Genomic DNA, 24,755 nt, shown 5'->3' on the forward strand with positions numbered 1-24,755 from the left:
TTGTTTGTGATTGACTTCTTGGATTTCGAGTTTGTAATTATTCATATCGCTGTTTGTTTGTTTATTTGGATTTTCATATCACTGTGATCGATGATACGATTCCGCGTATTTTAAACTTGAATTATCTTAGTTAAACGGAATTACTGCGGTGTCAACGAAATACACAAAAAAAAACCCCGTTCTTTTATACCTTTTGTCCAACGGGTATCTACGAGTATGTAGCTTCTAATGCTAAATAATTCCTAAGTGAATTTAGCTTTTTGAAGTGTAATGGCGATTAATGCCAACCGTGGCCCCCATATAATATTCATATGTTTTCGAGAATCCGTAAATGGTTTCACGTTTGCTGATTGTTACTAATCATCCATAGCCATATTCGATCGATCTGTTTATGTTTTGGTTCATTATTATAATTTTTTTCTATGCATTGCCTAACAACATTAATCGGATCAAAGTCCAGGCGGTTGCTCAAGAGTTCTACTTAACAAAAGCGAATTTGGTATACAATATAAATAACAGATTCTAAATATTCAGAGCCTTACACGTTTCTCAACCGATAAAATTTAAAAAATTCTTTTATCTCAGTCCAGACTGATGATATACTGGGGCCTTTTTATAGCAGATTAGGTCTGGAGACAAAATAGTCTAGGCGAATATGAAAAGAAAATGTGGGTGTGGATAAAGGGAAATGGAATACTAGGAACTTCATCGGGATGATTTTATTTTGTAGAAAAAGCATAGTCATACCCAGTGTTGACCAAATTCGTCCGATAACTTTACTAGCAGACTTAGCCAATCTTGATCAGACTGCGCTAACGTAGCCATTGCAATCGGTTCTTCAGATAATAGATTACCTATTAATTGCTCCGGTGCTTTTCCAGATCTACGGAGTGTTCTGTGGTAATAACGACTATGGACGACCTTCCCTTATCGGTGTCGAAGCCCTCGGACATAAAAGCAGAAAAATTCTGTTAGTCAAACAATCAATCGCTAACAACAGACCCAGAGACATGGGCACCACAAGTCTAGTGCTCCAGTTACTGCTGTGTTCCCTGGCGCTCGTCAGCGACAGCGCCAGCTCCAGCGTCAGCCTTGGCCTTCAAACCATACCCATGGCCACAGAGAATTATGTGGCCGCATCGAGACTGCGTCGCTTAGCGGTAGAGTTTTTTGACTACTATCGGAATATTACTCTGGCGGACATGGCGTTAGATATGAATCGGGATCAGCATGCGCTTCCTTCCGCGCTGGATCTAGAATGCCTGGCGGACTTGGCACTACTAACACAGGATCTGGAATCAGCAGAAATCTGGGCCGTCAGAAGTATATTTCATTGCTGCTTTGATACGTGGATTCACTTTGATACACTATGTTTTTGATTTGTTTAATTTTGCAGTGATTGACTCGTGGGGCTCGTTGCCTTCAGGAATCCTCTACGGAAACTTGAGAGATCTTGGAAACTACGACGAGTGTCTCAACATTGATCACGTTGTCACCACAAGTCACAGCGTCCAGGGAAAGTACTGCTTTGCCAAGGTCTCGCTCGCCCCGAGCATATCTTCGCTACTCAGCATAAAGACAGCGGTCTGCTTTCCTGCATCCTGCTCAACTGCTCTCATGGACACGATGCTGCGACGGCTGTTCGAGAAGTTGCTCAACGTAGAAATTGATACGGACATGCAGTTGGTGAATGAGAACACGTGCAAGACTGCCCAGAAGGAGCCCTATGATGGCCTCACCATATTCACCATGTATGTCCCATTCTATGGTGATATTGCTTGGTTTATTTTCTTACTCTCCGCATTGCAGAGTCGTGTTGTCGGTGTTGTGTGCTTTGATGGTCCTGTCCACGTTGTATGACTATTTCTTCGTTAAGGATCAGAGTAAGTGACTGAGAAGTAAGAGAACCAAGTCTCATTTTAATTAAACGAATGCTTTAATCTTTTTTTCTTAGAAAAACTTTCCCCGCTGGTCAAGGCCTTCTCAGCGCGTGCGAACTCGCGTGTACTCTTCCGGATTATAGACACCAGATCGAACCCCAATATTATTGACTGTCTTCACGGAATGCGCTGCCTGTCCTTCATCTGGGTGGTCTACGGACATGACTATCTGGTGGCTGCTATGGGGCCCAATTTGAACTTTATCCAAGCATTTACGGTAAGCACCGACCAATTGCCAACAAAAGTAAAATTGACGCTCAACTCGAATTTCCTTGGCATAGTGGACCCAGTCTGCCTACAGCATGCTGATACAGCATGCGGTTTACTCGGTGGATACCTTCTTCTTCTTGAGCGGACTGTTGCTCGTGGTAATCGCTCTGCGCACAATGGAAAGGTAGGTTTTAACTACCATCATGCTTGTGTTTAGCATATTAACCGTTCGTATGATGCTTAGGACAAAGGGAAAGCTCAACATACCCATGATGTATTTGCATCGCTATCTGCGACTTACACCCGTTCTTGCCTTGGCCATTATCATATACATGAAGATCTTGCCCATTGTAGCTGACGGACCGCTTTATGGTTCAGTTACTTTCGACAATTATACCGTCTGCGAGGAGACCTGGTACTGGACACTCTTGTATGTTCAGAACTACGCCACGGACACAATTGTAAGTTGCCCAAGACGATGCAATAATGACATGAAGTCATCTGATGGTGTTTCGAAATCTTCCAGTGCTTGGGTCATTCCTGGTATTTGGCTGTGGACATGCAGCTCTACATTATTTCACCTCTCCTGCTGATTGCATTGTACAAGTGGGGAAGAAAGGGAGCGGCAGCTATTTTTGTTTTAATGCTGCTACTGGCTTCGGGCCTCTTCGTCACAATGGTGATTGGCAAGCACTCCCTGTAAGTGAGGACAGGACGTAGAAAATCGGTGGAAACAGATGAACCAGTTATTTAAATCTCCTTCATTGCAGTTTTTCCCAAACCAACGATGCCATGAAAAAGATCTACTTCTCCACGCACACACGGGCCTCGCCCTATCTTATCGGTATCCTCTTCGGTTACTTCGTGCACATGAACCGGGGCAAGTCTGTGAAGCTGAACCGCATTGTTGTCTTCCTGGGCTGGATGGGAAGCCTGGCCCTGCTCTTCACCTGCATTTTTTCGTTGTATGGGTACCACAACAACAACGAATCACTGCCTATTTTGAATGAGGCCTTCTACGTGACACTCACACGCATTGCGTGGCCCCTGGGACTGTGCTGGGTAGTGTTCGCCTGCATGCACGGCTATGGCGGCCTGGCCAACAGCTTCCTCTCGTCGCCACTGTGGCAGCCCCTTTCGAGGCTTTCCTATTCTGCCTACATCTTTCACATGTTCATCGAAAGCCTCAACGGCGGCATTACGCGCACCAACACCTTCTTCAGTGACTACGAAGTGGTGAGTTCAGATAGCATTTGATTGTGTGGAGACAACTGAGGACTGAAATTTACCTCATTCTAGATGCTTCGCTTCTGGGGCGACTTTGGTTTCACTGTGTTGCTCGCCTTCTTCGTGTACATCCTTATCGAAGCACCCTTCGGTAATCTGGAAAGCCTATTTCTGCCCACTCACAGGACCAAGGAAAAGCCTGTCCTCGTCACGCAACACAAGACTGGTGAGGCCATCGAAGCACCACCTGCACCTGTTCCTACTCTTATGACGAAGTCACCCCTGCCTGAAGTAAGAAGCAAAGAGGCTGCGCATACGAACAATTAGGTTTTAATTTTAGATTTCCGTATTTATGATAGTTCTAGAATTTTATTCATTTCTATAAGTATATCATTAAATAAAATAATGTTTATGCCGAAAATTTGTTCACTTTATGATACATATGTATGTACATATTTTGTATATGTATGTATGTATGGACACATGTAAATCTCTTACAATTGTAATTCAAATTAAAAATCTAAAAGATCTCTTCGAAGGGGCCAGAGATTGACATTCCAACTGTCTTTGAATTCTAAATGACACAGCTGGCTCTCTCGGTTGTTTTTAGAAATCTCTAGTACTATGACTAGAAATTTGGTTTGGTTGTGAGCTGTCGGGTTTTTCCGACCGCCTGAATAAAATATGTCTAATTGTCTTTATTCTCGACAATTTTCAAATTACGATAATTCAAGTCGTCTTCGTGACACAAGGTTAAAACAAATGTCCATAAGTACATATGTATAAGTAATTGCAATGGTCTTTGGACCAAGCTGCATTGCGTAACGTTCAACCCACGGAGTAGGAAAGATGTTCCTTCCTAGCTTGGACGGCACGCAAAATTGCATTCCGGCTGCTGGCTCGTCGGCTACGAGTGTGGTGCTCTTTTAAAATGGTTATAAGCTAATGCCTATCCTATTATTATCTAAAATCTAAACGTGCACAAAACACAAGCCGAATCAACCGGCGGAACCACACCAACGGAAGCAATACCCAGTAAGACCATTATCGGCCCCGCCTAGTTAAACCCTATAACTGGCGTACGGTTAGTAAACAGAAAGTACTACTATCCGCACAAAAAAATATTTAACTACGGTACCATAAAAATGAACTTAACAAAAAGTAACTATACCCGCTTTATAATTAGTATTTCGTCCTCCGGCCGATAGGTGGAAAAACTCGTGTTATCGATACATCGATGTTAAAACTATAAGCACGATGGGGAATATCGATGTTTTCTTTTTATGTTTTTGTCGTCTAGTATAAAAGAACGAGAAGGAACATGTACCATTTAGATTCTACATCTCCTCCGCTAGGGGTTGCTCGCGCACTGAACGCGGCAGAGTGTGCGAGCGAGAAAGAGAATAAGTAGCGTGTGTCTGGCAGGAGGGGGCAGGGGAAGCAATAGAAAATTAATTTCTTCATTCTGGCTATAACTATGATCCGATCTGATTCAGATTCGGCAATCTGGTAGATATGGTCATTCTCAACGATACTTTTTATTTTTATCGTATCTTTAAAATTGTGGCTGCCACAGATTTTCGTTCTTTGTGGGGGCGGAAGGGGGCGGGGCGAATTTTTGAAATACACTTGTAGCAGTGTGATATCACATGATTCTGGAAACCAAATTTGGTTTCTCTAGCTCTTATAGTCTCTCAGATCTAGGCGCTCATCAAGACAGACGGACAGACGGACAGACTCGACTCGGCTATCGACTCGGCTATTGATGCTGATCAAGAATATACATACTTTATGGGGTCGGAAACGTTTCCTTCTCTGCGTTACACATATCCACTTTTACCACAAATCTAATATATAAAAACCTAAAGAGAGAAGAAGATGAAGCTCAAATGGTTACATTTTTAGATAAATACAGACGGCAGATGCCATTTAAAGCTGTATCCCAAAAATATTTGTGCGTCCCGGCAATATCCTACGGGGTAACGACATATCTCCGGGCGACATATCTCGACATATCTTCTAGCAGGAGACATGTCGCATAATTCTGGGCGGAGATATGACCCCAAACTCCGCGAGGAGATATGTATGTCGTTTCAAAATCTCCGTGCGGAGATATGTCGTTAGGGCCTGCCAGGAGACATGTCGCCCTGAGATATGTCGCTATATAAAATATACTTACATATACTTTAATTTACTTACATCGCTGGAAGAACTGCAACTTGAAAAACTGGACGCATGACCATGCACTTCAACCCATCTTTCGAATGTTACGGGCAAGTCTTTGTTCCATGGCCTTTCGTCCCATGGAGGTAAGGTGGAAATTGTTGGATGGTCTTCATCGCTTGAAGAAGATGAATTCATGTTGTTTAGTTTGGTTTGTTTGTTTGTTTGGTTGTTAACTCTAAACGAAAACCGGCGCCGGCTTGCAGAAAAATGAGTGTGACCAGATAGGCCGATGAGATGATGCCAACTCGGTGGAAAAAGGATGGACGCAAAGTGCTCAAAATGAGCCATTTATAAATGGCTGACTTTGCGGGTAATTTTAAATTTACCTTAAAGTTTGTTCGCTCTAGAAGATATAAACAAATGAAAATAAAATGATATGATATATGATATGTAGCTTGGCAGGTCAATTTAAAAATAAAAAATATATATTTATTTTGTGCTCAATAATTGAGCCGCGCCGCTCATTTAGCTCAACTGAACGGCGTTGACGGCGGCCGGCGACGACGGCGGCCGGCGTCTTCTAGATTTTTCGGCGGCTGATCGCATTTTTTGAGCGGAGCCCATTTTGAAAGCACGTGTCAGAAGTCAAACAACAAACAACGTAAGTATTTACATATATTATTATATATTTATATATTATATATATATATATATTATATATATACGTATAATATATCCTTTTTAATTTAATTTCCTTTCCAGATGTCCATTCATTTCCATATTGGCGGCGCTGGCGGTGGCCGTGGCGGTGGCCGTGGCGGTGGCCGTGGCGGTGGCCGTGGCGGTGGCCGTGGCGGTGGCCGTGGCGGTGACCGTGGCGGTGGCCGTGGCGGTGACCGTGGCGGTACATATGGCCGCACAAACACGTTGAAAGAAAGGAAAGAACGTAGGCAAGCCATATGCGACCGTGCCTTTATGATGATTATGGCCGCCCACCGTGGCGAAAGAGACGGCATGGCAGTGGAAGGGCGCGCCTTGTTGGAGCGCTTGAGGCAGCATAACGTGCTGCCTCAGGTTTCGGTGGCCCCCCAGCGCGTAAGTATAACCATATATATATTATATATAATTATTATATTTAATATTTTCGCAGGAGGCCCCGGCCCTCACAAATTACAAATTACAGTTTTTTTTGGTTGCGTTGCGCCGAAAAGTGCCGGAGACACTTGTGGAGAGGATGTTCAGCAAGGGTGGGCAAATTATTTCCGATCGTCGTAGCCGCCTTAAGCCGGAACTGGTGGACCAATTATTATTTCTCAACAAGAATCAAGACTTATTTTAAGATATAATCTGGAAAATGTACTTTTTTTTTATATATGTATGTACATATATATTTTTGTGAATGGATTTCGGAACTCTTGATCTCAAATGAAAAAAACGTATTTAGAATATTGCGTCGCAGCGGGCTTCCAAAATTTATTTATTTGAAATTGCAAACAAAAATACCGAAAATACCAAAAATACCAAACTATATCATCAGTATATTAGTGGTGACACCTGTTCAATTATAACCACACATTTCTTCAGTGATGACACCTGTTCAATTATAACCACACATTTTTCTTCAGTGATGACACCTGTTCAATTTTAACCACACATTTTTCTTCAGTGATGACACCTGTTCAATTTTAACCACACATTATGTGGAGGACTCTGGAGACAGATCTGAAGAGGCCGGAGGAGGCACGCCTCACAAGTGGTTCTATACCGATGCTTTCGCCGCGCATTCTGGCGAAGGTTTCAGTTGATTGCAGAAATATTGAATACGCTTTCACAGATCTTACTCTTTCACGGAATTCCCACTCGCTTTGGACGATGGAATGGCCTTCTTTCGATTCGAAATGCCTTACGATTATATAATATATAAGTTATAAGTATAGTCTTAATCAGTGTACTTATACTTATACGTATATTTACGTATATAAATACGTATACTTGATATTTGAGCATTCTAAAGTATATTGTACTCACGCCTTTGCTAGCTCTGCTCTTCGATTACGGGCAACAGCTCCTTGGGATGCGCCTTACGCTTATGCGAGCGACAATGTCCTTGTCGCATAAATTACACTTGTACGGCCGTATGCCGGTGTGCAGGATGAGATGGGAATGCAGTTGCAGATGGTGGCACGGTGTCGGAAGTGGATCGGAGATGGATCTACTCTACCCTGAGTCTGGCCTTGTTCTCGGTGGCAGATGGGCATTCGAAGGGACACTTGTCGGTGTGGGCCAGCTTGTGATCATTGAGAGCGGCGAGAAAATTGAAGCTCTTTGCACAGATGTAGGGCTTCATCTGCTTCCATGTGGCGCTTGAGGGTTCTGAAGGTGGTGTCCGCCTTGTTTTTGGCCGGCAAGTGACTGCGCTGGTGGGAAAGATTCTGAGCTTTTACTACTGCAGTAGACCACAATCCGTAGGGAGCTCTTCATAGTCCACAGACCCTACATCCGGGCTTAGGTTCTGCAATCTAAGGAAGAGCGTCTGGACGCGTCGCACCCGCTCCGAGAACTACGACTACATCGATGGCGACCACATAATTAATTTTACATAGCATAGCTATTTTTTATTACATTTTAATGCACTTATTAGGGCAAAACAAAATTAATACATTTTTTCTTTATATTCATATTCTTATACTACTCCTTTCGTGTTTGCACGAAATGCTGTTTACTCTGCATCTAACGTGCCGAAATATTCCACGTATACGCGAAAACATTTCATTTTAATATAGTTCTCGAATATCCGTTTCGTCTCCGCTTTCGTAGTCCACGATATTAGCCTGGGCGCGGACCGCCCGTGCGGCGCGTATTGAGAGGCAGGGGAACACTCTCAGTGGACAGACTTTTGCTTGTAGACGCGACTGGCTCCTTATTTTTGACAGCAGCAGAGCTTACATTGGCCCGGTGGGGATCATCTAATCGGATAACCTTGGATAGCGGGACAAGGTCATGTGGGTCGTCATCATCTTGAAAAAGGGGGATCAATTTACAAAAACACCTTGCATTGTAAAATGTACTTACCAGTCAAATCGCTGCTGGAGCTGGAGACGGCCTTTCTTTTCGTTTGTTTCTTCTTAAGCTTCGCCAACTCTTCTTCCAGAATGTTTGGATTCTGCCTTAAAAATCGGCGCAACTTCTTTTTGTATCTATGGAAGGAAAGTACGAATAATTATTACATTGCACTGTAAACTTAACTTAACTTGACTTACATAGCTCGGCCTTTGGCGGCCGCTTCTATGTACGGAACCTTGCACTCTTTCGAAAGCTGATGCCATTTATCAGAAATGAATTTTACGCGGTGAATTTTCGAAAGTTGCAGCCAGGTAGGGTCGCTTTTCAGTTCCTTCCGTCTTTCGTTTGTGAACCGATTATAGGCTTTCAATGGTGGTTTGGGGGCTCCTGGGGCAAAGATGCGGCGGCAGTTGAGTTTCTTTATTTTTTGATCTAAAAATAAAATGCAAAATAAAATATTGTTCTAATAATGTTCGGTTCGTACTTACTTAGAACGTCGTCGTCGCTGTCGGAGCTTGAGCTTGAGCTCAATTCCGATTCGGATGATTCAATTCGCTCAGGCGAGTCGTGAACGTCATGGACTCTCTGAAGATGCCTGTCCAGATTCCCTTTCAGAGCGCTCTTATATTGACAGAGCGGGCATTCGAAATTTGTTGCCTTTGGTCCAAATGCACAGCTAAACTGTTTATGTCTTAGTAAGGATTTTTTAATCATTTTTTTCTTGCATTGTTCGCATCTTACGAATCCTAATTCTAGTTCGCTCTAGAAAATATAAATAAGTGAAAATATAAAATATACTTACATATACTTTAATTTACTTACATCGCTGGAAGAACTGCAACTTGAAAAACTGGACGCATGACCATGCACTTCAACCCATCTTTCGAATGTTACGGGCAAGTCTTTGTTCCATGGCCTTTCGTCCCATGGAGGTAAGGTGGAGGTTGTTGGATGGTCTTCATCGCTTGAAGAAGATGAATTCATGTTGTTTAGTTTGGTTTGTTTGTTTGTTTGGTTGTTAACTCTAAACGAAAACCGGCGCCGGCTTGCAGAAAAATGAGTGTGACCAGATAGGCCGATGAGATGATGCCAACTCGGTGGAAAAAGGATGGACGCAAAGTGCTCAAAATGAGCCATTTATAAATGGCTGACTTTGCGGGTAATTTTAAATTTACCTTAAAGTTTGTTCGCTCTAGAAGATATAAACAAATGAAAATAAAATGATATGATATATGATATGTAGCTTGGCAGGTCAATTTAAAAATAAAAAATATATATTTATTTTGTGCTCAATAATTGAGCCGCGCCGCTCATTTAGCTCAACTGAACGGCGTTGACGGCGGCCGGCGACGACGGCGGCCGGCGTCTTCTAGATTTTTCGGCGGCTGATCGCATTTTTTGAGCGGAGCCCATTTTGAAAGCACGTGTCAGAAGTCAAACAACAAACAACGTAAGTATTTACATATATTATTATATATTTATATATTATATATATATATATATTATATATATACGTATAATATATCCTTTTTAATTTAATTTCCTTTCCAGATGTCCATTCATTTCCATATTGGCGGCGCTGGCGGTGGCCGTGGCGGTGGCCGTGGCGGTGGCCGTGGCGGTGGCCGTGGCGGTGGCCGTGGCGGTGGCCGTGGCGGTGGCCGGGGGGGGGGTGGCCGGGCGGTGGCCGGGCGGGGCCGGGCGGTGGCCGTGGCGGTGGCCGGGCGGTGGCCGGGCGGTGGCCGTGGCGGTGGCCGGGCGGTGGCCGGGCGGTGGCCGGGCGGTGGCCGTGGCGGTGGCCGGGGGGGGGGGGGGGGGGGGGTGGCGGTGGCCGTGGCGGTACATATGGCCGCACAAACACGTTGAAAGAAAGGAAAGAACGTAGGCAAGCCATATGCGACCGTGCCTTTATGATGATTATGGCCGCCCACCGTGGCGAAAGAGACGGCATGGCAGTGGAAGGGCGCGCCTTGTTGGAGCGCTTGAGGCAGCATAACGTGCTGCCTCAGGTTTCGGTGGCCCCCCAGCGCGTAAGTATAACCATATATATATTATATATAATTATTATATTTAATATTTTCGCAGGAGGCCCCGGCCCTCACAAATTACAAATTACAGTTTTTTTGGTTGCGTTGCGCCGAAAAGTGCCGGAACACTTGTGGAGGGATGTTCAGCAAGGGTGGGCAAATTATTTCCGATCGTCGTAGCCGCCTTAAGCCGGAACTGGTGGACCAATTATTTTTTTAAAAGAATCAAGACTTATTTTAAGATATAATCTGGAAAATGTACTTTTTTTTTTATATATGAATGGATTTTTTCAAATGATATAAAACTGTTATTTTTTAAATTTTATCATATGCTTTGCAGTTTCCTTGTATTTTGTTTATTTTACAAACATCGTGTTTCCCAAACTCGTGTCTCCAAACTCGTGTTTTTCCACCTCTAGTACAGAAGTTTAACAATATTGAAAGGAAATTTCCTAATTGGGTATAGAAAGTGGCATACTCCACCTGATTCATCTATCTGATACGATGATGTTTTCAGTAAAAGTCCTAGCTAGCTAGTAATATTAAGACTAATATTAAAATCGATGAATAACCATGCATCACAGCTTGTCGTATCCGTCAGTATATTTACGTTATATCGAAATATAAAACTATATTTAATCAATTTCATCAATCTTTTTTTTAAGGTATATTAAAGCACTTTTCAAAATGACCGCCATATTCGATAGCGCAGAAAAAATACTGAATTTGTTATTTGCTAGTAATATTAAATCGAATATCAAAATTGATGAATATGATTTTCATCGGTATATTTACGGTATATTCTGAAAATGAGACGGTATATTTCTGAGGGTCGCACTGCTGCCATCTAGGGTTGGGAAACTCGTAGTGGCCACCATCGTGTTTTCCACAATCGATGGTGGAAAAGCTCGATAGTATGGACAATTTTAAACCTCATTAAACAAAGCCAAAATTTGTGAAAACAAATAATAATACGTTATTTCATACGGTCTTATGTATTAGGTAAATAAAGGTCCATTTCAAAAGGTTAAATAACTTATAATATTTTATATATCAATATTGTTTAATTTGTTTAAAAACAGCAGTTTGTCCACATTGGATGTTTTTAGTAATGTCCTTTTTGCGGAAACTATATCCGCCGCTTTGCTGAACATTGGTTCAGACTTGTGAAAGTTGCGGGAATAAACAGACAGTGCCTCGCTATTTGTTGAAGGCCAACGGTTTCATCTGTAAAATTCTGCAATAATAAATTGTTTTAAAATTACTAATTTTAAACTTTTTAATTGTTGAATTTAATTGTATTTACCTTCCAAAATTCAAGAGGGTCCTGATTTAGATGGCTCTGCTCCATGTAGGTTTTAAGAGCTTTGATAGAATCTACCCTTTTCGAACCAGCTTTGTCAGCGTGTTTGGCTTTTAAAAAACTGAAAAGTAGATCGTTAATGGACGTTTCACATTCTTCTGGAGCATCTGGTGAAATTGGCAGTTTTTCGGGAGATTGACTTTTCAAAGAAGCAAGCTCATTTTCAATTAAAATGACTGCATTTTGTGCTATATTATTAGACCGGAATCCATCTTTTTTAAACCGTGGGTCTAAAATCGTTGCTATTTTGGTCACTGATCGGTTTTCATAGTGGGAATGTCTTGAATTTATTTTTTCCAATAGAAAACTGCATACTTATTTACCTTCTTTAGTTTTTAGTGCCTTTGTTGATTCGAGTAATTCTGTATTTAGCCCGCATATGATTGGAATTATCAGGTATATTGTTACCTCTTTTGCAGAACATTTTGTGGTGGCACTATCAAAATATCCCAGTAGCTCTAGCAGATCTTCCAAAATATAAAATTCATCCGCCGTAAGCATTTCTGGAGCCATTTCACCAGTGAAGCATTCTGCCGGTCGATACTATCGATGGTGAACCGAAACAATCGATGGTTGGCTAATTTTTCAACCATCGATAGTATCGATAGCGCTATCGATTTTTTCCCAACCCTACTGCCATCCCTAGCATTGTTGATTTTTTGACGAAACACGCTTAAATCGGGCAAAATAGTTTTAAATTACAGCTGGATCACTTAAATAGTACATAGCCCCAACACTAGTCTAGTCAACATTAAGTACGATATCCGCGTGTGTTCATCTGCACAGGCCAAAACCAAGACAGGTAAGTCAGCTGATGGCTTAAATTTGGAGACAGCTTACATAATTTTTGGGCCGGAAATTTTTGGTTTTTTTTCCCCAATCAAATGTGCATGCAATTGTGACAATGACATCACTGTTCGATTTTTAGAGCCGCGCAGCATTTGTGTATTTTCGGTTTCACCATTTCGGTTGATTATGCCTGCAATTGCATCAGCTTTGGGGGGACGAATCGTTAATGCCACTGCACCGCACCATCGGCATGGCAAGCAGCTTTGTGGGTTTGGATCCCCAAATAAAACCAACCAGAAACGCATCAGTTTATTTTTGTGAATTAGAATTGATGTTTTATTATTCAGTTTGGGATATCATTATCATGAATATTTACTACCCATTTTAGAAATACTTTAATTTGTGGTTTAGACGGACTACCTCCATGGATCTGGTTATCTTCATTCACTTTGAGAATTCCACTTAATTATCTAATTGAATTGGGTTACACTTCGAAAATGGTTTCCCATTCTTTTTATGTCTTATTTATATTTGTTGTTATTTTTAGGCAAATCTATTTAGTGCATGTGCCCCACATTCGTTTTAAATTAGTGATTTTTGCCCATTCTACTCGTGTTAAAGTTAACTTAAAGCTGCTTATTGTTTGCAGAGCAGAGCTCCTCCTCCTGCTGCTTCTCCTTTGCTCTTTTACGCATTTCAATCACAAAACATTTACATAGTTATAGTATTAACAGTGAGAAACAAATACAGAGGACATTAGATTACAAATTGTTCAACATTTTATACGAAAATATATCATGTAGGTGTGTAGACTTATCGTTGAGAGTGTACTTAAATGCGGCATTTAACTTTTACAATTATTCATTTAATATAAACAAATCTTTCGCTCCCTGCTGATTCTGCTGCTGCTGTTGCTGCTCCTCCTATTCCTATTCAAGAGAGCGCCTGCGTAGCTGACGGCGGACTCCGACAATGGCAGCACTGCTGCGGTCCAGGAGCTCGTTGGAGAGCCGCGCCAGTAGCGGCAGCTCCCGCATGGAGACATTTACCGAGGGCAAGGGGGCCAGCTGCTGCTGCAGCTTCTTGATGGGCGTGGGCGGCTCCTGCTGATGATGCTGGGGCGTAACTGGCAAGCTGGTTGTGTTTGTGATCTTCACCACAACATCGCAGTGGCGCTTGAGGGCCTCGGCTCCCAGGGAGTCGGGCCTCTGCTCGGTTGACTTCAACCTTTCGGTTTGCTGCCGCTTGGCTGACTCCTTGAGCATCATTAGATGATCCAGTTTATCCACCGTGGCCTTCAGTTCGTGCTCCCAGACATCGTTCTGCTGCTGTCCATCGCCGCCCTCGATTGGGCGCACTGCGAGGATTTTCACCTTCTGACGGAGGGCCTCCAGATCGCCTTCGTCGACCGCGCCTCGAAATTCTCTAGCCCCCGTCTCATCGTAGTCGCAAGCATCCTCCTCATCCTCAGTTTCCGCTGTGTTCGCTGGCTGCTTCACCGCCAACGACATTTGACTGCCGGCTATGGAGGGATAGTCGCATTTCTCCAGCTCCATCTGAAAGTCCGGCAGCGAAGGCAACGCACTGGATGTGGGTGTGTTCAGCTCGGCTCCGACACCCGGCTCGCGGGGTCCCGGCGGTGTGGGATAGTCCCCGCGCTGTCTGTGTATATCCTCGCTAATCCTCTCCAGATTACGCAAAGCCGTTGAATAAGTGCTCTTGGCACCGGCCACCTGCTGTTGCAGCTCTTGGATGCGATTCTTTTGCGTCTGCAGCTGATCCTGGCAGACTTGCTTCTCCTCAAAGTAGGGCCGCGACTTGTTGATGCTCCTCCTGAAGCGGTCCTCCAGCTGCTGCAACTTCTGCTCGGTCGCGTGAAAGAGACGCGTGCGTCTCTGGTGCTCGGCATGGCAGTCGGCCTTTTGGGTCTCGGCATCCATCACCTTTTGGGTGGCATGGTTGAGCATCTCCTGCCAGGCGTTGTCGAACTGCCATTCGTGTGAGTTGGACATGAAACGTTGCTCGGCCAGCGCCACCGTTTCCTTGGCCGCTGCATGAATTTCTGGGAGAACGGGGGGAAAATCAAGAGTTAATGATGCGCCGTGTGGCTTCTATTGTGGTGTATCTTCACCATTGGCTCGCTGGAATTTAACCGCTGCCCGCTGGCATTCGATCTGCGCCTCGCGTGCCTTGTCCAAAGCTTCATGGTAGGGACGAGCCTTCTCGATGCAGCTGCCCAGCTTCTTGGAGGAGAGCTTCAGGCGGCGTGTCGACTCGTTCAACAAAATGCGAAACGTGGAATTGGCCTCCTGTGGATACCAGAGCATGAGTAAAGGAATCTCTAGGCTGTTGGCCATTCTCCACTTACCTCCAATTCGATTTCCAGCTTGTTTATCTCATCCGTAGCACTATTGAGATTCTCCAGTTCAATCTGTGGATAGAATAGACAAAGAAAAAGGCATTAAATGTCTGTATTTTCCCTTATTTTCAGTAATTGCGCTAATCTCCTGCCCGTGGGACCTCCTCAAAGATGCCCCAATCGAAACAACGCGGCGGGGCCGCGTCCTCCAAGGATTCGAAATACGATCTGGGTAAAATTTCGGCACGCGTTGATCGCGTTAATGTCAGCGGCTTGCTGCGTACCCACAACGACTATGTGATGAGGGCAGCGGACGGACTCTTCAAGGCGGACAATTTCCAGGACCTCATGCTGGAGGCCATGTCCACCAAGTCCTATCTGCACGAGCTGGGCATCTTCAAGGATGTGAGCGTGCACATCGATGTCAGTCGCGGTGCCGATGCCTCGCCCCAAGGCTATGAGGTCACCTTCAAGGGCCACGAGTACTCCCGCCTGATGGGCTCAGCGGGCACGGAGGTGGGCCAAAACGAGGGCTCCCTGCGCACAGAGCTGACCATCCCCAACATCCTGGGGCGGGGCGAGAGCATCTCCCTGCAGGGCAGCTACAGCAACACCAGGGCCAACGACTTGCAACTTAAGTTCTGGAAACCCTTCTTCCACACCCGCTTTCGCGAGAATCGACCCGAGTAAGGAACAACACAGCCTCCTCCCCCTCTTGTGCAGCGAAATTTAATTCTCAATCTTTACAGATTCTCGTTCAGCATATTCAGGCAAACGGATCGCTTCGACATTAGCTCCTTTCAATCCACAAATCTTGGCTACCTCATTGACTTTTCGGCCCACAGCAGCCTGGGAGTGGATGTAAGGCACAAAGAACTCTCAGGAGTGGAGTATCAACTCGATGTAATGAAGGTTCTTTCTATACATCTATTCCGTTAGCTAACTCACTCGCTGCAGTACGAGAACTCGATCAGAAACGTGGGCCTGCTGAACAAATCCGTGCCATTTGGCATTCGGGAGCATTGCGGACCCAAACTGGCCTCGTTGGTGCGTTACTCGGTGGTGTTTGACAATCGGGATGCCAATGTCTTTGCCACACGCGGCATTCTGCTGAAATCCACCAACGAGTACTGCGGTCTGGGTGGCAACGTCGCCTACAAAAGCAGCACAGTTCACGGCGAGGTGAATGTGCCGCTCTTCTCTAAATTTGTGGCACAGTTCTGTGGACGCGTGGGCATTGTCAAGGAGACCAAACAGACCACCTTGCTGCCCATTGGTTCGCTCTTCTATTGCGGTGGACCCATGACATTGCGCGGATTCAAATACGGCGGAGCTGGACCCGTGGTCGATGGCACACCGATTGGGGCGCAGACCTACTGGTGCACGGGGGCGCATCTGTGGGCGCCACTGCCGTTTGCCGGCGTCTTCAAGAGCCTGGCCAGCAACTTTAGAATGCATTTCTTTTACAACATTGGAAACACCAACACTTTTAGCTTTGGTAAGTTCCTGCCTGGCTGCCTGCCCGCTCCCCTCCTCATTTCTTTGGAAATCTTTTAATCTCTTTGTCCGTTTCTCGTTTTCAGAGAATATGCGTACCGCGTATGGCATTGGACTGGCCTTCAAGTTCGCCGATCGGGCACGCATCGAACTAAACTACTGCATCCCAGTGCGTCGCCAGGCCACCGACCGGATACTCAATGGCTTCCAGTTTGGCATCGGCTACGAGTTCATCTAAAAATTGTTCCTTCAACAAATCAAATTACTGGCACTGGATGTAGTGTTCCCCCCCTCCCACAGCAGAAAGCCCATGAGAATCGCTAAAAAAAAAAACACCTGCCACAAAATGTAGCTTGTCCTGTTCTGTATTTTTTTGTCAATGCATTTTTTTCCTCTAACAAATTAATTTGTAGTCCAGCAAACACATTTAAGTAGTTCCTAAGGCGTGTGTACATACGTAAAACGAGTAACGAAAAATATACAAAAATGTTTAAACAATTCTACATTTATTTGTTCAAAAACAAACAAAAAATTTTGTGAATGTCGGTCATGATTTGTCTGAATAGTGAAGAAGACGCTAGGAACATTGAAGTGAACGCATCTTCTCCGTGGAGTGGAACCGAACTGTGGTAATTATATAGCCGCCATGAGAGAATCGAAATTGCACTTTTGAGCATACAATTCCATATAAAAATCTAGGGGCAAATTACAGATCATCGCCCTCCGAAAAATTAATTTAATCGAGCGGTTTTGGTTTCGGATCTGAGCAGGAATTGAACTCGGGACTTATCCAGCAAGCAAACCACAAACTTCTATAAAAAACCCAGATGCTCAACGCTCTGCGCCACGCGAACGTCGTTTATACCTGTATCTAAAAATGAAAATTGAAAGAGGACTTTTGATTCACGGATTCCTATGCAATGGAATCAGTGCTGGCAACTAAGCTCTTTTTTAGCTTTTAAAGGTGATTTTATTCGTATTCGAAAATCATTGTAGATAGGTTGGAGTTTTTTTCTTATGCACGAGAATGTTGCTACGAATTTTTCAACAATTTCTCGTTTGCGATGAAATTGAAGACATTGGGGAAATTGATAATTCAGAGAGAATCAGAGAGTTGCTTAAGTTAATGTAGCCATCGTTAGCCATTAATTATTCTATAGTTAGTTCTTCTAATATTTACATTTACATATATACATGCAGAGGGGAGGGCAGGGCATACATAGGTAGATAGTATGTATAAGTGCATGGATGGGGAAGCGGACATTTTCATGGATCGCTGAACTGCATGCGGTTGGTTACAGTCTTTTTTGTTTTGTTTTGTTTTGGGCTTTTTGTACATTGTAAGTTTTCAGTGTGTTGTTGGACCCACACGGTCCGGTCCACACATTTCGTGGTCGAGAAAACTGGTTTTAATTATAATATTTTTGGTTTGTAGGTTTGCCTCTTTTTACGGCAGCTCTTTTATTGGGCTTGTCCCAGTTTGATTTTTATCGTGTCCGTTGAACATTTCTCCACATCCCGGACATAAACATGAGCCCAGTGCGAGGGCAGGTCTTCTCAACGAGTTGCTGCTCGAGTTGCCGCTGTAATCGTGATTGATTTAAGAGTCGAGACAAAGGCCCAAAGAGGCGAGAGCCCATCATAGCGTATATGTATATGTACCCTCCAAAACGGGTTTTTGTGCCTGTAAACAAACGAAACCAGTTTGGGGGGCATCCGCCACAGATGAAAAGCAGCTCTTGAACTTTCCTGGAATTTGCGATCTCAAGGAACGAGCAGGGAACAAGTGAGCCAGCAGTTTTGTGTCTGGCATCTCCCTAGCAAGTTTTTGGTTAATTAAAAGTTTATTTATTTCCACCCTTCACTTTTACACATTTCCACAAAAAGTGCAACAGCAGCAAGCAGCAACATGCAATGGAAAGAGTTGAGGCGAAGACCTGGAAAAACAAACAAAAACACACCACACAGCAAAGCTCAATAATTAATGCTGTCGTATGCAGCGAGAGGTAGGGGGCACATCCCATTTGCTGGAGGGAAGGTACTGCCTGGTCATGACCTCCCTCCCCACCGCCCTCGGCAACAAATGACGCACAATCATAAGAGTTTTATTGCCATGCAATTTCAATCGTAAATATCGAAACACAATTTTTACCAACCAAGGTAGCCCCGGCTGTGTTTGCATTATGGCAAAAAGAAATATTTGGTTATCCGCAAAAAGAAAACAAATACAAATAAATACCAACTTTGTGGATAAATGAAATGTTGAAATGATGCTGGAAAATATGTACAAATATTTTCGCAACTTTGGCATTAAAAGTAAATACACAAAAAATGGCAAACGGGGGAACTGGACTGTTTAAACATCAATATTAATTCCAAGAACTCAATTCTCGAGCCATATTCCTGGAATATTGCAAATCCATGAATAAATACTTCACGGGTAATTTTTTGGGAAATTTCCTTTTTCAATTATTGATTTTATTATTTGACACAGCTGAAGCACATTTAAAGCTTCCCAAAACAGGGCCAAAATCATGTGGAACAAGGTCCATTCTCGGGGTCTGGGCCCAAAACGTTACCAAATCACGCGATGTGCCGACGTTTTTCGTGCCTTTCATTGTGCAATCTCGTCAGAGTGGCGTTGCCAAAGGGCAGCCCGAAGCGAAGCCCGGCTTGGGCTTGAGTCACAAACACAGAATGTACATGTATAAAGCGAATCATCAAATGCAAAAGGTTACAACCAGGCGCGTCTCGCCTCTTGACTAGAATCGGTAGATGACGTGAGTGCGGCTCGTTAGGCACCCAAACGATTTCGTCAGACTAGAGGCCGCCGCCACCTCCCGTCTCATACCGCAATGAATATTGAGGATAACAAAAGTCAGCAGTCAGTCCTGTGGGGATATACATGTGTACTCGTAGTGTAATGACTATATTTAGGATATTTGCAAACAGTCAGAAGCAATAAATAAAATGGAAAACCGCCACTCATGGGCGGACACACCCAGTTTTAGTAATTGTTGGATCTATTCCTGGAGAGTATTTTACAATTGAAAAGGATAGGACCATAACCTCCCTTTACTTTCCTTTCCTATCCATGTACCTTTTTCAAAGTTTTCCCTTAGGTTATTAGCGCTATGTACACAGTACCCAACCCCACCCGTTTATCGGATATTGAATTAGTATTATATTTGCTTATTCCTTCCCCTTCCACTGGCACTTTCCCTTTTCCATTGCCAACACTCCCTGTTCCGCTCAGCGGTTCGGTTCCACCAGTTCCGCTATGACGACAATTGCCTTTGGTGGCGTGATGCCGTCGTCGGGGCTGCCCTGACCTAACCTGACCTACATACATCCGCTCTCTCCTTCTCTGTATCTACCTCTTCAGCCCTCCCTCTTGGTTGCGACAATATTGCCAAAATGGACATACAATTGGCACTGTAATGGAAATCCATAAAACATTCTACATACATATGTATGTACTATGTAGTACATCGATTCGACTTGCGCAGGGCAAACAAAGGACATTCAACCCAAAAAAGGCAATAAGAGTTCCCGTAGAAGAAGTACTCGAAACAAAACCAGAACAGCACAGGCACTTGGCTAAGAAAGTCGCTCTGCAGGGTTATATAAAGGAAGACCACACCACACGGTGCAGCGAGTGCGTGAATGAATGCCAAGCGACTCGAAACTATACGTACATACGAGTATGCGAGTATATGTACATATGTACATATGTATAATCCAAGTCATAATTAGTTCAAGCTCTAGTACCTCTACATCCACTACGTCCACTCTCCAAGCGTTATGTCAACTTTTGGTGGAGGGGAACTTTCAAAATGCTGAATTAAACAAAGAATTCATGTCGAGTGGAGGTTGGAGGTTGGGCTGGGGAATGACCCACTTTGTATGGAAACTAAAATGTTTATACAAATTCATTTCAATTGCCGAAACGTTCTGGTACTACTCTCTCCCTCGTTCTCCTTCCAAAGCCAAGTTCAAAGTTCAAATAAAGGCAATTGGAGTGCAATTTTGATATATTCATTCGTTTATTAACACAGTTCATGAGCCTTTTTGGCTGATAAGATTGCCTCTCATAGCGACATGCTCTTCCCATTGCTGATTCGATAACACAGGAAGTGGCCATTGTAGTGCATAATAATAGTTGTTACATACTGAATGCCATTAACAATTCCAATTCAAAGACAACGAACCACAAACGAAACAAATCAAAATGTAAATGAATTCATTAAACCTGCAAATCAGAGAAAAAATAGTGTGCCTCTCACTATCTTTCTCTCTTTCAGTTATGCATCATTGATGATAATAAAGGTAAAGGCCCCCCAGGGGCACTGCACTGCTTTCATTTAAAGGTTCAACAAGGTTCAAAGTGGAAAATCAGTGGGAGGACAGAATATCGTTTATTTAAGCAAGTGCAAGTGCAAATCTTTTTTATTTTAATAAGCTTCCTACAGTTGTTTTGTGTGTTTTTTTTTTCTTTATAAATAAACCCAAAACGACATCGTCTTGTTTTGTCGGACGATCAGAATCAACTCGGACCGCAATCACTCACAGGGTAGCGTGGCCGAGCGGTCTAAGGCGCTGGTTTAAGGCACCAGTCTCCTCGGAGGCGTGGGTTCGAATCCCACCGCTGCCACATTGAGAATAATCTTTTTTAAGCATATTTTTATTGGGAATATTATTTCATTTATACCTAATCACTTATTAAGGGAGTTTAATATTATTATTTCTATATTTGACAGTGAAATTTCTTTCTTGGTTTTAATTTTTTAAGAGCGTTTAGCTTTTACTTCATTAAGTAGTTTTAGTCAGTGAATTGTTTCCATATAAAAATGAGTTTACATAACATTTAATTTAAGCCACGTTAACTCACACAGGTGACTCATGTTATTGGACATGGTTTAGTCATTATTACTTTAAATCGAGTTCTCTAAATCGTAATGAAAGCAATTACATTAATAGATGGATTTTTAGAGGAAAATATAGAAAATACTATGTATATCGTCTAAGAATTCTGCATTTAATGTAGTTTTTTTCTTTCTTTTCATATTCCTCACATTTGTGGAATCCAATTCTGGAGCACCTCCTAATGTCGTATATGTATATTTTGACGTTGACTCACTTCTGATTCATTGTCCCCTCAGTGGGGTGGCGTTCTCTAGCCTACCAAAATTCCCCCTGGAAGCACCTTTCTTTCTCTCACCTTTCTTGCGCAACCGACACCCAGAAATCCAAACATTGTTAGTCATTAGGCATTGAACTTTATCAGTTGAAGCCATGGATAAAGTTTCCTTTGCTAATCGAATTACCCAATATTATCAACTGGGACAAGGCTGAGAGATAATTTATAATTTTCTTCAAAGTTTTTCCCACCAGTTTTCTCTCCAAAAGAAAGACAGCTAACTCCCCTCCCTCCCTGCATTGGTCTATGAAAACAATTATCGTATAATCGATAAGTGCCAGATAATTATACAACCCATGACGATGAAAGTTTTGGGCAAAGCAAACGAGCAGAAAAACTCCCCCCGGCACGCAAATGATATTAATACTTTCAAGACCTGACGCGTGTGGGATTTTCAACAGAAATAAAAACAAAGACAAATACTCGCTAGTTTTGGGAGAAAATAAATACAGAAACAGCTGTCGAGGAGACACACGCATTGAAATTAAATAGACTTTGGGCCCCCGCCACCCTAATCTTTTCATTGTCTATTCCTTTGTCGTCATCAAGTTTCGTCTGATAACAGAATTTGCACGCGCAAAGAACAAGAATCCATTGATAAATCATTGACAATAGAGAACAGAGAAAGGAAAAAACAGCCGAAGCTTGTCTAAAGAGGAAGTCGAGCATAAAGCATTGAAAAATCGGCAAAAAAAAATACCTGGCAAAAAGCAAGATGTTTTTGCGTGTTTGGTAATATATTTTTTTGTATAGATGAGAGAGCTCACACTAACCGGTTTCCCATTCTGGTGTACTAAAGCGAAACAAATTTTGTTTAGAGTAGAACCTTATCTCGCTATGTATCTCTCTCTCTTACTTTTTACCTCTGATTCCCGCTTTCGCATTGTATATTTTTGCACACACAATATTTATAGACATTAACATTATCGAGTGTTTCAATCAAGTCACATGCTCAGAACCAAACAAATGTGGTAAATGGTTTTTACGCCGCGTGTGACGTCTCCCGCTAGGTTTTCGGGTTTTAAAAATAGACAAACGAAGGTCTAGTGCGATCCATTTTATTCAAACGGGGAATATCTGGATATTCATATTCACATTCACATTCATCTCCTCCTTTAATGCCCATTAAGCGACTAGAAATTCGCAAATTATTTCGCGTAGTTGAACAAGTAACAAAATAAATCTTAATTTATGCAAAATGCGCTGGGGGCGATACAAACGACCGCACCAGAGACGCAACACACTTTGTATTGTGTTATTGTGTATGTCTCTCTCGTCTTGGATTGCCTCACACAACCCCACAAAAGTGAACCTGAAACCAGACAAGTTTCGACTGTAAAACACCCTCTCTAAAATGATTTCGTTTAAGCCGTTTAAATTTAGAAGCTGCCATTCTGCTGTAATATGTTCAAACATAATATACACTTCTTCCTTACGAGTACAGGGTATGTTGTTTGGGCTTGCGTGTGCGCTTCGGTATTTCCATTTATTAATTTTGCATTCAGCCACCAGGCAGCCTCTCCCGAAAATCAGAAACAGCGATAGAGAGGCAGCGAGAGGGCAATAGCTGCACTTGAATCTGTTTTAGGTACAACGACTGGAGAGGAAAATTCCCAAATTACGCAGGGAAGAACGTATAATCCCATTACCGGGAAGTGAGACAGCGTGGAGAGGAGGAGATCGAAATGAAACAAACACTTGACCCTGAGGCTCTTTATGAGTGTTGTGTGTGTTGGAGAGTTGCAATTCCTGTAGCATTTTTTCACAATGAATATTGAAACGCTTTTCGCCGGGAAAGGAAACTTGCAATTTGTTAAAGCGCTTGGCTTGGGAAATTGATTTCTGCTGTGTGATTGTGGCTGAAAGCCAGCAGAGCGTAAAAAAGGTTGCACGCAATAAAAATAGCAAACGAAATGGAATGCAAAACACAACGGTGCTTTCCTGTAAAGAGTCTGTCAAAGCCAATTAAAAGAGAGCAGTGAGAGAGACAAAGAAAGAGGGGGAGAGAACTAACAAATAGTAGGAACAACATTTACAGCAAACACAAAAACAAACCAACGTGCCAAGGCAGCGTTTTTCATATGTACATATGTATGTATGTATAATATACATTGTATATTGTATCTGGCTGAAACGCCTGGCACTGCCTAGTACGGTGTCCGTCCATATCTGAGGGCCACAGGGGGTACACAGAGAGAGAAGTGGAAGAAGAACCCCCAACCCCACTCACCTGAATTTGCGGGTCCAGCTCGCTTTCTTCAGTATTCGACATATTTGCGTTTATTTGCTGCTGCCTGCTGCCAATCCCCAGGAGAATGTCAATTGAGTTAGTTTTCACTTTTTTGTCGGGCCACTTTTCAATTTATTTCCAGTTGCATTTGCATTTGCATTTTCACTTGCATTTCGCTCAACTTGATCTTGTTGTTTGCCCCACTCACTCTCCTTCGTCAAGCAAATTGTTAATTTTCCTCAAAGCGCAAGTGGCTGCATGTGTGTGTAAGTGTGTGCTGGTGTTTGGTTGTTAATATTATGTAAATAGGCCTGCGGCTGCCTCTATTGCTGTTTAACTCGCAAATTTTGTTATGAGAAAACAATATTATAGCATTTTATGCTGTCTCTCACGCCACCAATGAAAAAGTTACGGACACAGGGCACACGCGCAGCTTCTATCGACTTTTGACTACTTTAAACATGGACAAATTACACGTAAACATAAACAAAGCACACTGCTGGTCCACCTTCTGCCCTATAATAATTATATTTGTGTTTTAAATGCTAAACCCTAGGGAAGTGAGACGCGTCCGACCGCGTAGAGGTGTCAAACCATCGGGGGCACTATCGATAGTATCGATATTTTACTGATGGCCTCTACTATCGACAGTTTTGAGACTATCATGATAGTATCGAGCTACAG

At 43.1% G+C, this 24,755-nt stretch overlaps 3 protein-coding genes, 1 long non-coding RNA gene and 1 other non-coding gene across 5 annotated transcripts; 3 read left to right on the forward strand and 2 right to left on the reverse strand.

Annotated features, from left to right (window-relative positions):
- The first annotated feature begins 881 nt into the window (after window positions 1-881).
- LOC111079076 (nose resistant to fluoxetine protein 6-like) lies at window positions 882-3,773 on the forward strand. Its single transcript, XM_041594279.1, has 9 exons — window positions 882-1,323; window positions 1,397-1,751; window positions 1,810-1,883; window positions 1,955-2,157; window positions 2,222-2,334; window positions 2,395-2,611; window positions 2,677-2,849; window positions 2,921-3,386; window positions 3,450-3,773. The coding sequence occupies exons 1-9, from the start codon at window positions 1,011-1,013 to the stop codon at window positions 3,702-3,704; spliced, it is 2,169 nt and encodes a 722-aa protein (XP_041450213.1). The 5' UTR covers window positions 882-1,010; the 3' UTR covers window positions 3,705-3,773.
- An 8,033-nt stretch (window positions 3,774-11,806) lies between these two features.
- Window positions 11,807-12,441, reverse strand: LOC121404583. The gene is made up of 3 exons (XR_005968084.1): window positions 12,320-12,441; window positions 11,940-12,057; window positions 11,807-11,870 (listed from the first exon to the last, which is right to left on the reverse strand). It is a non-coding gene; the product is annotated as an uncharacterized LOC121404583 (long non-coding RNA).
- A 187-nt stretch (window positions 12,442-12,628) lies between these two features.
- LOC111081378 (SAM50-like protein CG7639) lies at window positions 12,629-17,139 on the forward strand. Its single transcript, XM_022377427.2, has 5 exons — window positions 12,629-12,798; window positions 15,277-15,830; window positions 15,894-16,005; window positions 16,084-16,642; window positions 16,728-17,139. Exons 2-5 carry the CDS (start codon window positions 15,316-15,318, stop codon window positions 16,877-16,879), a joined length of 1,338 nt encoding a protein of 445 aa, XP_022233119.2. The 5' UTR covers window positions 12,629-12,798; window positions 15,277-15,315; the 3' UTR covers window positions 16,880-17,139.
- Window positions 13,092-24,663, reverse strand: LOC111081377 (SH3 domain-binding protein 5 homolog). The gene is made up of 4 exons (XM_022377425.2): window positions 24,072-24,663; window positions 15,154-15,216; window positions 14,917-15,094; window positions 13,092-14,847 (listed from the first exon to the last, which is right to left on the reverse strand). The coding sequence occupies exons 1-4, from the start codon at window positions 24,111-24,113 to the stop codon at window positions 13,715-13,717; spliced, it is 1,416 nt and encodes a 471-aa protein (XP_022233117.2). The 5' UTR covers window positions 24,114-24,663; the 3' UTR covers window positions 13,092-13,714.
- On the forward strand, window positions 21,214-21,295 carry Trnal-aag. Its single transcript has one exon. It is a non-coding gene; the product is annotated as a tRNA-Leu (tRNA).
- Window positions 24,664-24,755: the final 92 nt, after the last annotated feature.

Source organism: Drosophila obscura, unplaced genomic scaffold, assembly GCF_018151105.1.
Source record: "Drosophila obscura isolate BZ-5 IFL unplaced genomic scaffold, ASM1815110v1 contig_25, whole genome shotgun sequence".
In the NCBI taxonomy this organism is placed as follows: Eukaryota; Metazoa; Arthropoda; class Insecta; order Diptera; family Drosophilidae; genus Drosophila; species Drosophila obscura.